The sequence below is a fragment of the Perognathus longimembris genome, chromosome 8 (assembly GCF_023159225.1).
Source record: "Perognathus longimembris pacificus isolate PPM17 chromosome 8, ASM2315922v1, whole genome shotgun sequence".
NCBI classification, from domain to species: domain Eukaryota; kingdom Metazoa; phylum Chordata; class Mammalia; order Rodentia; family Heteromyidae; genus Perognathus; species Perognathus longimembris.
In genome coordinates this window covers 63,293,667-63,307,285 of record NC_063168.1, presented here as the reverse complement: position 1 = coordinate 63,307,285, position 13,619 = coordinate 63,293,667, and the positions used below count along the sequence as shown (strand labels likewise).

General features: G+C 48.1%; 2 protein-coding genes across 3 annotated transcripts in view; one reads left to right on the top strand and one right to left on the bottom strand.

The window, feature by feature from the left end:
• The window catches only part of Fkbp1b (FKBP prolyl isomerase 1B), a 53,144-nt gene that overhangs the window by 22,357 nt on the left and 17,168 nt on the right, over positions 1 to 13,619 (top strand). The window lies entirely within an intron of this gene.
• On the bottom strand, positions 272 to 10,218 carry Tp53i3 (tumor protein p53 inducible protein 3). Of its 2 annotated transcripts, none has more exons than XM_048353327.1 (5): positions 10,020 to 10,213; positions 8,740 to 9,007; positions 2,695 to 2,907; positions 2,066 to 2,262; positions 272 to 583 (listed from the first exon to the last, which is right to left on the bottom strand). In XM_048353327.1, the coding sequence occupies exons 1-5, from the start codon at positions 10,155 to 10,157 to the stop codon at positions 401 to 403; spliced, it is 999 nt and encodes a 332-aa protein (XP_048209284.1). In that variant the 5' UTR covers positions 10,158 to 10,213; the 3' UTR covers positions 272 to 400. The 2 variants fall into 2 exon arrangements, 1 of the variants encoding a protein (XP_048209284.1); XR_007211949.1 differs by lacking the exon at positions 272 to 583 and adding an exon at positions 1,435 to 1,754 and having other exon boundaries at positions 1,971 to 2,262; positions 10,020 to 10,218.

The following is a 13,619-nucleotide window of genomic DNA, read 5'->3' as shown; positions in this document are numbered from 1 at the left end:
ATCGTCCAGACTTGCACCTCCGCACCCCTTCTGGGCGGTTCCAGCAGCCCACGGTGGAGCACACCGCCCTTCTAATCCACTCTTTTTTTTTTTTTTTTTTTGGCCAGTCGTGGGCCTTGGACTCAGGGCCTGAGCACTGTCCCTGGCTTCTTCCTGCTCAAGGCTAGCACTCTGCCACTTGAGCCACAGCGCCGCTTCTGGCCGTTTTCTGTATATGTGATGCTGGGGAATCGAACCTAGGGCCTCGTGTATAGGCTATATCCCCAGCCCCTCTAATCCACTCTTTATTTGCTTGGATCCGCTTTACACGAGCCAATTCACTAGGCCAACTTGGGAGGAGGCCATGCCCGGCGTTTGCTCTGGGAAGGCCTGAGGTGGCCTGACCTGCAACTGCCCTCTCTCACTGGGGCAGCTCCAGGACGATCTTGCCCATGTTCTTGTTAGCTTCCATGTACTCATGGGCTGCTTGGATTTCAGTCACTGGGTAGACTCTGTCCAGAACCGGCAGTAGACGTAGGGGTCCTTCCTTGGAGAAGTGGGGCAGAATCTGCTCCGTGAAAGCTTCCACCAGCATTTGCTTGTACTAAGAGAAGGAAATGAAAACCATCAGACTGAGGAGAGGCCTTGCCTGCCACACTTTCCCCATCTGGCTCAGCCTAATGCTCTCTGACACTGTAGATTTCTAAAGAAGCACACAAGCCTTCATTTCCCATCATGTAGGTATAATTTGTAGGTGACATTTATGATTTTTGTACCTAGTAACCAACAAAGACTGGAGTAAATTATTAGTGCCACTGATAGCTAAATAAATACGTTTAAAATAAAGATGTCACGTAAGTGGTAGCCACAAACAGGACAAGAATGCTTAAGCTTTCTTCTCCTCCAGTATGTTGAGACCCTGTTAGAGACATTTCCAAAACTAGCTCCTGCTAGGTTGCCACACAGAGATTCTTAGGACCATATAATCTGTTAAAGGTAAAGATATATATATATATATATATATATATTTACTTAATAGGCTTTCTTAGCATACTTATAAGAATGCTAACTTTGAAAACAAAGTCTTGAAACTATTGAAAAAACCATGGTTCTATGTAGTCTAGGATAAGATTAACTCCAGCACCTTCTAAAGGAAATATGCTAGTCAGACACAAACTTCAGTGCATAGTAAGATTCTATAATATATTTGTGTGTATGTGGCTAAAAAGAAATATCAGAAGCTGGAGTGGTTAGTGCACATCTGTTAGTGTGCAAAGACTTCCTATGGTCAGTGCTTTGTTCATTCTGTTAGAATACATTCAGATATATAATCATATAATCAAATATTTGATATATTGTCAAATATATATAAATATCTATTTGATAGATCTAAATCTATGTAGATAATCTAAATCAAATATCTATAAAATATCTATCTAAAGGTATGTATGTACTGCTATGCTTGAAGCTTCTATTGACCAATTTGAATCAGTTCTCTGAAATCTATGTATTTATCCATTAAGTGGCAGGTTTCTTCAAAGGATAACTTAAGATGTGACAAAGCTTATTTTGGGGCATAATGCAAATGAAGCCTTTGGTGTGGGAGGGGTAATAGTTATATCACTCTGTGTGTGCTGGTACTGGGGTTTGAACTCTTGAGCTTGCTCAGCCTTTTCATTCTCTACCATCTGAGGCACATCTCCAGTTCCTGCTTTTTACTAGTTGACTGGAGATAAGAATCTCTTGGATTTATCTGTCCGCCTGATTTCAAACCCCTATTCTCTTTTTTTTTTTTTTTGCCAGTCGTGAGGCTTGGACTCAGGGCCTGAGCACTGTCCCTGGCTTCTTTTTGTTCAAGGCTAGCACTCTGCCACTTGAGCCACAGCGCCACTTCTGGCCATTTTCTATATATGTAGTTCTGGGGAATCAAACCCAGGGCTTCATGTATACAAGGTAAGCTCTCTTGCCACTAGGCCATATTCCCAGTACCCCTATTCTCTTATCTTGGCCTCCTGAGTACTGAGATTACAGGTGTTGAGCCCCTCGTGATTGGTTTATGTCACTTTTTTTCCCACTCATTACTCACCTTTTTGTCCCTAGATCTCAGCAGACTAGTGATCAGACTTCCTCGTTTAAAAAGTAACTTTGAAAATAGGGGTCCACTGATATCAGCTCCTCCCATCAGACCGTAGAGAACCCAGCAACCATCAAGGGCCAGACAGTTGACATTCTTCTCCCAGTAAGATCCACCTATGCAGTCTAGGATAAGGTTAACTCCAGCACCTTCCAAAGGAAACATGCTAGTTAGACACAGAAAGTTTGGTGCATAGTAAGATTCCATTATGTATTTGTGCATATGTGGCTGAAAATAGATATCAGACGCTGGGCATGATTAGTGCACACCTGTAATCTCAGAACTAGGGATTGCAAAGCAGTTGACTGGAAAGAAGAGATCTTAGATAATTCCAGGGCAACTCTGTGTAATTATTGTTTCCAAAGTGTGTATGAGTTATATCCCATGTAAGAATGCATCTTAGACCTTAAATGCTGACTGGCTCTCTCCAGTGGTCAAACACCATAAAACAAGAAGTTAGCCAGGGCAACCATAGAACACTCAGCAAGAAGACTGACCCACAGCATGGGCACCCTTGGCACGGATGAGGATTGTATTTAAGCACCTTAAATGCCTCCCACGCTGCAAAAGCAGTTGATTACCTTTGGTGAACTTCAGTGTTGCTTCAGCGAAATCCTCTTGTTTGTAATTGAATCCAGCAGCTGCCCCGAGTCTTTCTGCCAGGTGAAGCTTGTGCGGGGAGCCAGCTGTGACCAGAGGAATAGCACCAGCCTTCCGAGCCAGTTGAATGGCAGCTGTGCCCACCCCACTTGATCCCGCGTGGATTAATACAGAGTCTCCAGCCTGAACATGTCCTACGATACAAAGTACAGGAGCCGTTCCGTTTAGTTTCCAACTATAGAAGTATATGTTCCTATTCCAAATAACAAATCTCTTGCTTTCTGAAGAAAGCATTATGACTCTTCTTTTCGTCTTATTGCCTCTGGTCAAGTGAGGAAAACCTGTAGAAAATAACATCAAAATGCACTTCTCTCACCTAGACTCTCAGCAAGAATAAACCTCATTGCTACTGTCACCACCTAAAGCCACTCCTTCAGTCTGAAACTGGCACTGGTGCACACAAGCACCAGGCTATTCCTCCCCTGAATGGGGCTTTCATTTGGACACTTCTTCCTCAAAATAGAAAGTGATTCTTCATCGGCTTTGCATTGGGTCAAGACCCAATGGAGTATGATTATATCCCAAACCAACAATCTGGCCCTTATCTCTAACAAATGACAACAGTCCCCTCTCAGTAGAGCAGCTGGCCTTATCTGATGCTATTTTCTGGCCACCCTGAGGTGCCTTCTGTTGACCCAACACCCACCCTTCAAGTCCTTCTCATCCTGACAGTAGAGACCAAGTCTGTGAAACCAAAAACTGCTTGTCAAATGGTATTTCCCACAGTATTGGGGCAGCGACCCAACAGTATGTAACTAAAACCAAACAATTACTCAACAAATAAAGGTCAAAAATTGACCTCTCAGGGGAATACAATAGCTCAAAAGCTATGTATGTACGTTCATATAAGACTACTGTCGACATATTGTCTAATATCGACATTGCATTGAAAGCCTAGGTGAACTTTCTTGGGCGTGGCCACGTGGCTACTGTATATGTTCTTGATACATTGTATATTGTATATATGTCTACCTGACCTAGAGAAGGGATAGAAAAACAGGGTGTAAGATATCACAAGAAATGTACACACTGCCCTACTATGTAACTGTACCCTTTTTTGCACAACACCTTGTCAAAAAATTTTGTGTTCAATTAATAAATAAATTAAATTAAAAAAAAAAGTCCTTCTCATCCTAAAAGCCTTCTCAGACTATCCTTGCTCACATCAGCTTTTCTCACCACGAACATCAACTGCAGTTTAAGGACAGGGCTACCTTTGTGGATTTTACAGTTATTTGATTTTTTTTTTCCTCCCCGAAGGCAGGGTCTTGTGATATAGTCCAGGCTGGCCTTGAACTCTTCCTACCTCAGCAGCCCAAGTGCTGAATTTTTAAACTTTATTTTATTTGTATTTATTTTATTTTATTGTAGTGCAGGGATCAAAACCATGGCTTTGCCTATGCTAGGTAATTGTTAACCCTTCAGCTATAATCCCTAGCCCTTGAGGTTTGTTTTTGACATAGTGTCTCACTACGGAACTCAGGCTGGCCTCAAATTTGCCATCCACCTGTGCTGGCTTCTCTAGTGCTGGGATTACAGGTATGCAAGACCAAACTTGTTGAGTTGCCTGACTGTTATGCACAGGTTGACTTCTCAGTTACACGGAGTTCTCTAAAGGCTCTGATGATAGGGACTAAACCTTGTTACTTTCCTCATGGCCAGGTCATGGCTGGCCTCGTGGGCTTTGGGGAGCAATACACTGGCCTCTTCTGTGTTTTTTGTTCGTCTCCTGTTAGGGACCAAACCCAGCTCCTTGAGCATGCCAGACTGCCGGGAGCCAAATGGCTGTCATATTGTAACATAAAGAAACTATAGAGCTTAACAGAAAAGAATGTCTGGTGCCTGTGAAGCCTCACCCATGCAGGCTGGTCAGCCCTGATATCCTGTTTGGCAGTACATTCTACCCTTCATTGGAAATCACCCACCCGTGACCTTCTTGTAATGTACATTTTGCGGTTTAGAAACCTAGCAGCCCAACGGCTCTGCTCACGTCAGTTACCCCCTTGCTAATCGCTATATAAGCTGCTGTGTAAAAATAAAATTTGAGACCTTGATCAGAATCCTGTCTTGGTCTCCTTCCTTGTGTCTGGTTTGTCTCTCATTCAGGTCAATTCCCCCTCGGGCTCCTGTTGACAAACCCTTCGGGCCCTGGGGAGTGGCGCCCAACGTGGGGTGGGGCTAGAGGAACAGGGTCAGATTGTCGCCCGTTGGAGCAGCTGCTCCCTCCCCCTTGGATCGCCACCCAGCCCGTGAGTGAAGATCCACACTGAGATCACCACAGAAACGCCCGTCTGCGATACAGATCCATAAGGTAAGAGAGGCGACGCAACTATGGGACAAACACTTAGCAAACATGAACTGTTTCTCCGGGGGCTTAAAGCCTCTCTCAAGGCACGAGGAACACGGGTTAAGAAAAAGGATTTAGTAGAATTTTTTATACTCTTGGAAGATCTTTGTCCATGGCTCCCACAGGAAGGGACGATAGATGAAAAAAGGTGGTGTCGTGTTGGTGATTGCCTTAAAGACTTTTACCACACTTTCGGTCCTGACAAGGTACCTGTGCAGGCCTTCTCCTATTGGAATCTTATACATGAGGTGCTACAAATCCCTCATTATGAGGCGGATGTTTCCAAGGTAGTTGAGGATAGTGAAACTTTCCTAAAAGAAAAATTCAAAGGGAGCCAGGCTTCTCTCCACAAGGAGCCAGCTAAAATGTCCCGCCCTCCCTCTGTTATGTCCCCTTGTCCTTCTGTTTCCATTCCCATGCCTGAAGTCAGCAGTAATCCCCAGCCTAGGGGCCCGAAGTCAATTTACCCGGTCCTTTCTGGTATAGAATCCAGTGGCTCTATTGATAATGTGCTTCCACCGGAAGATGAGGCCACTTTAGAAGAAGCGGCAGCCAGATATAACCCTGACTGGCCGCCTCAGGCCACCTCGGGTACACGGCCGCCACCTTACAATACAGCGCCTCCCTTTTGTGCTCCCGCTCTTGCCTCTTCGCCTGATCTTGAGGAAATAGCCAGACAAGCAACAGTTAAACTCTCCCGGGAGGCTCAGTCTTTAAAAGCCCTTCTTGAAGCCAAAAAGGAAAAGTTTCAGTTACTTAAACAGTTGCGAGATCTTGACTTAGAGTTAACCTCTCTTTCCACTTCTTTACACAAAACTAAGCCAAAATCTAAACAGACCCTTCATGCCTTTCAGGTGACTGGTTCCCAAGTTAAATCAACAAAGAATGACCCCAGTGAGACCCCAACTCAGGAACCTGAGGAGGGGGAGGTGGGGGGGGCAGAGGAGGCGGGGGCAGAGGGTGAAGGGGAGGGTGAAAAAGATGTATCGGAGACCTCGGGAGAGCCCGCTGAGTCAGAAAGCTCAGAGGAGGAAAAGGACGGCGAGCCTTTGATCATCAGCGCTCAAAATTACCGCCGCCTCAAATTCAGACATGTGAAGGAACTAAAAAATGCAGTTTCTTTATATGGCCCTATTGCTCCTTTTACCATCTCCCTTCTAGAATCACTGAGTGAGGAATGGCTTACAGTTAATGATTGGGCCATGCTGACCAAAGCCACCCTAACACGGGGCGATTTCCTCCTATGGAAGGCTGATTATGCTGAAAGATGTCAGGACATAGCCCGCCGCAATATGTCTGCTGGCGGCCATTCTAAATCTTGGACCATAGAAAAATTGTTGGGCAATAAACCATTTGATACTAATGAAAAACAGGCTAAATTTCCTCCGGGTCTGCTTGTTCAAATTCAGCATGCAGCCCTTAAGGCCTGGAAAAGCCTTCCCTCTCAGGGATCTGCTGTCACCTCCCTTGCCAAGATTCACCAAGGGCCCCATGAGCCATATAGCGATTTCATCGGGCGTCTCACCGAGGCTGCCGAACGCCTTATGGGGAGGGAAGAGACAGATAATGAACTTAATCAACACCTTGCCTTTGAGAATGCCAATTCTGCTTGCCAAGCAGCTATATGCCCTCATCGCCGTGGCAAAATTACTTCTGACTTTATAAAGCTTTGTTTTGACATTGATCCAACCTCTCGTAATATTGGATTGGCCATAGGGGCAGCTCTTAAGGACTTTACCCAGGGACAGAAGCCAAAAACTTGTTTTAACTGTAAACAGCCTGGCCACTTCGCAAGGGAGTGTACAGTCCCTAAGGCTAAAAAACCACTTCCTTCGTCCTTATGTCCAAGATGCAAACGGGGTAGACATTGGGCCTCTGAGTGCCGCTCCAAGACTGACATACAGGGCCATCCTCTGCCTCCCAAACGGGGAAAGTCCATGCGAGGCCCACCCCAGGGCCCCAGAAATCAGATGGAACAGAACCCTGGGGTTGTCAGGTTCGTTCCCCATTCCCTTGACTGAGCCTATCCGCGCTAAGCGAGTGTCTGCCTTTATCCCGTTTATTGTTGGCTTGGGAGTCACCGCGGGTGTGGCTACTGGCATTGCTGGCATCACCGCATCCGTCTCCCTTGTAGGGAGTTATCCCTACAAAATCAATTAATCAATAACACGCAGGAAGTGACCCAAATTATCTTGACCGTTCAAGAACAACTAAACTCCCTTGCCCAAGTTGTGCTACAAAATAGCCGAGGACTTGACCTCCTCACTGCCAGGCAAGGCGGCCTTTGTGTCTTCTTACAGGAAGAATCAAAGCGGAGTGGTGCGGGATCCAGTTAAATGGCTACAGGAGAACCTTGGAAAAAGAAGACGACAGAGTGACTCGCCCACAGAGTGGTGGGGGCTTAAAGGCATACTCCCCTATGTACTTCCCTTACTTGGGCCCCTTAGTGCCATTCTGCTAGTTGTATCTGTAGGACCATGCGTGTTTAACAGAATTATAAACTTTATAAAACAGCAGATTGACTCCCTAGCATCTAAACCCCTTCAAATTCATTACCACAGGCTGGATGCAGCCGCTCAGGAACGGGGTGAGTCCTTCAAAGCCACCGCCTCCTGCTACCTGTGTGGCCAGGACAGAGAGCCTTGCGCCTCCAAGGCGGCCGGAACCCGGACCGGCTAGACACATATGCCATGGGCACCTATGGAAGGGTGGAACCTAGTGGTATCTACCAACGAGGGCTGCAAATAATCGCCGTTCGGGCTCGTGGAAGCATACCCATCTGCATAGAGGTTGGATCCGTTCAAAATCCTCTCCCCTCAAAAAGGATCGTTAGAATACCTAAGGGGGATGGGTCCCTACTTCCTTCCATGGGTTAATGCCGCCATTCATGACGTAACTATACAAAATCTACCTTCTAAGCGCGCTGGCTGTATTCTGGGCCTTTCACCCGTACCAAAATAATAATTGGCTTTTTAATTAAAATAAAAAGGGAGGAGATGCCGGGAGCCAAAATAGCTGTCATACTGTAACATAAAGAAACTATAGAGCTTAACAGAAAAGAATGTCTGATATCCTGTTTGGCAGTACATTCTACCCTTCATTGGAAATCACCCACCCATGACCTTCTTGTAATGTACATTTTGCGGTTTAGAAACCTAGCAGCCCAACGGCTCTGTTCACGTCAGTTACCCCCTTGCTAATTGCTATATAAGCTGCTGTGTAAAAATAAAATTTGAGACCTTGATCAGAATCCTGTCTTGGTCTCCTTCCTTGTGTCTGGTTTGTCTCTCATTCAGGTCAATTCCCCCTCGAGCTCCTGCTGACAAACCCCGTGGGCCAGGGCACCAGACAAGCACTCTATCATTGAGCTACACACCAGCCCGGCTTTTGTATTGCGCTGGGCCCCAGAGAGAAGCTCAGCATAATTATGAGGGGCTGGGACCACAGCTGGACCTACAGTGTTAACATGTGCATAGGCCTTCCATTTTGCTAACCGTGATTCTTGGCCTCTGTATCAAGTTACTTTAGTGTGGTTTGAGGATTTGATGTTACTGGTGGTACAGCAGAGTAGGGCACTGAGGCCGGGCGCCCCGGGTGAGTGAACACGGGGTCTCCTCACCACAGAGATGTAACAGCTGGAAGGCAGTGAGCCAGGCCTCTGGGATGGCTGCAGCCTGTGGCATTGTCAAACCCTCTGGGATGGGCATGAGCAGTTCTTCAGGGACGGTGACGTACTGTGCCTGGCCTCTGCCAGGCAGCAGCGCCATGGCTGAGTCTCCAATCTTCCAGTGCCCCTGGCAACCAGGCCCCAACTCTGCCACATGTCCTGATGCTTCCAGTCCCAAAATGCTGCTGGCTCCTGGGGGTGGGTCGTATTGGCCCTGTCTCTGCGGAGAAAGGCACACAGTTAGTGTTGACCATGGTCAGATCTGCATGTCCCCATCGCTAGCCTCTCTCCTTATATTCTCTCTTTTTCTCAGTCTTTCACCTCTCAGTTTTCCATTCAGGATGTAGTCTGGCTTTGTGAGTCAGGAAAAGGGAGAGGTTAATTTGGTACAAATAAAACACTAGGTCACATAATCAGTGGAAGTCATACCTAGTAGGGTCCTTAGCTATTTACTTCATCTAAAGACATTTGGTGGGGGGGGGGGGGGGAAGGACCAGGAAGAGAAAGGCCCTTCCAAGATTAAAAAGTAAATTAGGAGGGAGACTAGGAAAAACCAAACTGTGGACTCTTTTTGGTGTTACCGGAATTTGAACTCAGTGCCTTGCACTTGCTTAGGCAGGTGCTCTCTTAAGCCATGCCTCCAGTCTCCCCCTTTTTTGTTTTTGGATAGGGTGCCATTTACACTTCCTACATACCTGGATTGACAGTTGCACAACACTACACCCAGACTTTTATTTTGCCCTGGCTGGCCTTGAACCTCCATCCTTCTAATATCTGCCTCCTGAGTAGTCAGGATTGCATGAGTCAGTTTAAAATCCAGTTTAAACTGAGCGCCAATGGCTCATGCCTGTAATCCTAGCTACTCTGGAGGCTGAGATCTGAGGATCATGGATGGAAGCCAATAAATTACTCCCCAACCCAAAAGCCGGAAGTGGAGCTGTGGCTCAAGTGGTAAAGCGCTAGCCTTGAGCAAAAAACCCCAACTTAGGTACAGAGCCCAGGCCCTGAGTTCAAGTCCTGGGACCAGCGAGAAACCAATGGGACGAGAAGGAAGACAAAACAGTCCTGGGGTCTCTGTGCCCCTCCCCAGCCAAGCCCTTATTTTAGGGCAGTGGGGGGGGGGGGGGCTGGTTTCTGGTGTGAACCTTCCCGGCACAGGCGATGGCGAGGTCTGACCTCATGGGGGGCTCGCGGGGATCCCGCCCCGCCCCGGCCGCCGGGGCCCCGCGTACCTGGAGTAAGTCCGCCCGGTTCAGGGCGCTGGCCGCCACCTTCAGGAGGACTTCGCCCTCCGCGGGCCTGGGCTTGGCCACCTCCTTCAGGTGGAGGACTTGGGGGCCGCCGGGCTGCTCAAAGTGCACAGCCAGCATGGTGTCCGAGGACGGGGCGCGCGGGGAGCGGGGGGGAGGGCGGGGAGGACCCGGCGCGGCGCGCGGGGGACGCGAAGCTGGGACGGGGCGGAGCGCCGAGGGCGCGGGGCGGGGCGGGGCGGGGCGGGGCGGACCCTCGGCGGCAGCGCCCCCCGCAGGCAGACCGCCGCGCTGCCGCCGCCGCCACGCGCGTCCCGGGCCGCCAGGCGGGGTGGGATGCGGGAACGCGGGGACGTCCTCAGGCAGGCCACCCTCGGTGCCGTCGGGAGTGGCCCGCGCCCGGCCCGGGTCCCCTTCCCTCACCAGCTGGCGCTGCGCGGTTCCGGCGTCACTCCGGGGGCAGCAGCCCCGGAACCGACCCCGCGGCCCCGGGGACGACGGCGGGACTGGAGCAGCCACCCGGTGGGCTGAGCCCGGCCACCGCAGCCCGGCCCTCAGCCCTTCTCTCTCCCCACCTACGGAGCTGTGGGCCGCGCATCGGGTTCTTCTAGGCGGGCATGTTAACACCGTGGAACCAACCCAAAACAAAACAAACACTCCCAAGCCAAGCAACTCCGAAGGCTGGTTCTGTGTAAAATCTAAGAAAATGGATGAAGTGTAGATCTGGGGATCAAGAGAGCGCCAAACACTACAAGATTAGTAACCAGAAAGGAGGTCTACCTGCAGATAAGGAGCCGGGGAAGAAGAAATGGAATTGCACTTAACTTTGTGGCAGCAGGCTTTAACGTTTTGAGAAAACGGAGGGATGTTTTTTGGTGATATTGGAATTTGAACCCAGGCCTTCACACTTGCTCATCTGGCTTTCCACCACTTGAGTTGTGCCCTTAGCCCATTTTCTTCTTGTTCTGTTTTTGTTGCCAGTCCCCGGGCTTGAACTCAGGCCCTGAGCTTCTTTTTGCTCAAGGCTAGCACTCTGCCACTTGAACCACAGAGCCACTTTCGGCTTTTTTCTGTCTATGTGTTGCTGAGGAATCGAACCCAGGGCTTCATGCATGCTAGGCAAGCACTCTACCACTAAGCCACATTCTCAGCCCCTTCTTATTTTGAAAATGGACTCTTGTGGACATTTCTGCTCTGGCTGATTTTGAACTTTGATACTCCAGATCTCATCCTCCTGATATGGAAGATTTTCTAGCAAAATGACTCCTTCCTTACCAGTGGAAGGAGTATTTTCACCGCATTCATGTTGTTTGGCCACAGACTTGCTTTTTTTTTTTTTTTTTTTTTTTGCCAGTCCTGGGGCTTGGACTCAGGGCCTGAGCACTGTCCCTGGCTTCTTTTTGCTCAAGGCTAGCACTCTGCCACTTGAGCCACAGTGCCACTTCTGGCCATTTTCTTCTTTTTTTTTTTTTTTTCAAATTTTTATTATCAAACTGATGTACAGAGAGGTTACAGTTTCATAGGTTAGGCATTGGATACATTTCTTGTACTGTTTGTTACCTTGTCCCTCATGCCCCCCTCCCTCCCTCCCTCTCCCTCCCCCCCCCCAGGTGTTCAGTTCACTTACACCAAACAGTTTTGCAAGTATTGCTTTTGTAGTTATTTCTCCTTTTTTACCCTGTGTCTCTCAAATTTGGTATTCCCTTTGAATTTCCTACTTCCAATACCAGTAAACACGGTTTCCAATATACTCAGATAAGATTACAGAGATAGTGTAGGTACAACCATAGGAAGGTGATACAAGAACATCATCAATAATAGAAACTACACATACACATAGGACGTTGAAAGTAGTTACAACTGTGATATATCACTTGTTTCCATAACATGGAGTTCATTTCACTTAGCATCATCTTAGGTGTTCCTAAGGGTATAGCTATTGGGCCTTGTGATGCTCTGCTCTGGCTTGCCTAAGCCTGTACTAATTATTCCCAATAAGGGAGACCATAGAGTCCATGTTTCTTTGGGTCTGGCTCACTTCACTTAGTATAACTTTTTCCAAGTCCTTCCATTTCCTTACAAATGGAACAATGTCATTCTTTCTGATAGAGGCATAAAATTCCATTGTGTATATGTACCACATTTTCCTGATCCATTCATCTATGGAGGGGCATCTGGGTTGGTTCCAGATTCTCGCTATGACAAATTGTGCTGCGATGAACATTGTTGTGCTGGTGGCATTACTGTGATTTTGTTTGTGGGCTTGTGGCCATTTTCTATATATGTGGTGCTGAGGAATCAAACCCAGGGCTTCATGTATATAAGGCAAGTACTCTACCACTAGGCCATATTCCCAGCCCCCAGATTCCCTCCAGTCCTGGGCCTTGGATTCAGGGCCTGAGCACTGTCCCTGGCTTCTTCCCGCTCAAGGCTAGCACTCTGCCACCTGAGCCACAGCGTCCCTTCGTGCCGTTTTCCATATATGTAGTGCTGAGGAATCGAATCGAGAGCTTCATGTGTAGGAGGCAAGCGCTCTTGCCACTAGGCCATATTCCCAGCCCACTCCCTTTCTTGAAACAATCCTTCCATCCATTCCTTTTTTGTCAAGATCCAAGTTTTAGGATTGGGTGATCATTGCAGGGTTTAATTCTACAGACTATCAAATCTTTGTACATTAAAGAGAATTCCCCACAGTTCACAAATTAGAACACTATCTCCTGGATTAGGAGTAAAGTGCAGAGCAGGCATCCAGAAACCACGGAGGGGTACAGCTACGGCAATTGGGACTTAAGTGGAGTTGAAGGAACAAGCTTTCCCAGATGTTCAGAACCTACAAAGTCCTGCCAAGTCACTTTTCCCCCCCAGTCCTGGGCCTTGAACTCAGGGCCTAGACACTGTCCCCAAGCTTCTTTTACTGAAGGCTAGCACTCTACTACTTGAGCCACAGCGCCACTTCTGGCCTTTTGTTTATGTGGTACTGAGGAATTGAACCCAGGGCTTCATGCATGCTAGGCAAGCACTCTACCACTAAGCCACATTCCTATTCCCCTGCTGAGTCGCCTTGAGGCAGCAACTTTTCCAGTTCCAATCCAAGAACTGCTAGCCTAGCCGCTCAGTGTTAACTCATAAAGGAGTTGGCAATGTTCAGCCCCTGGTAACATGCCAGCCTCCCTGTCTATAGGGCTTTATCTAGGCTCCTCTTCCCTTCCCTCCATGACACTCCACCCTGAGGCTAGTGGGGCCAATCCTAGGACCCAGGACTTTGAGGGGCTGCCTGTTTGACTGCCTGCTTCTACTGTCCTTCTGTGGTTCTCAAAGCTCAGGTTCCAAAATTCTGATTTTGGGGGGCTGGGAATGTGGCTTAGTGGTAGAGTGCTTGCCTAGCATGCATGAAGCCCTGGGTTCGATTCTCAGCACCACATAAACAGAAAAAGCCGGTAGTGGCTCTGTGGCTCAAGTGGTAGAGTGCTAGCCCTGAGCAAAAGGAAGCCAAGAACAGTGCTTAGGCCCTGAGTTCAAGCCCCAGGACTGGCAAAAAAAAAATCTGATTTTTTTAATATAACGGGTGGGTTGGCCCTCCAC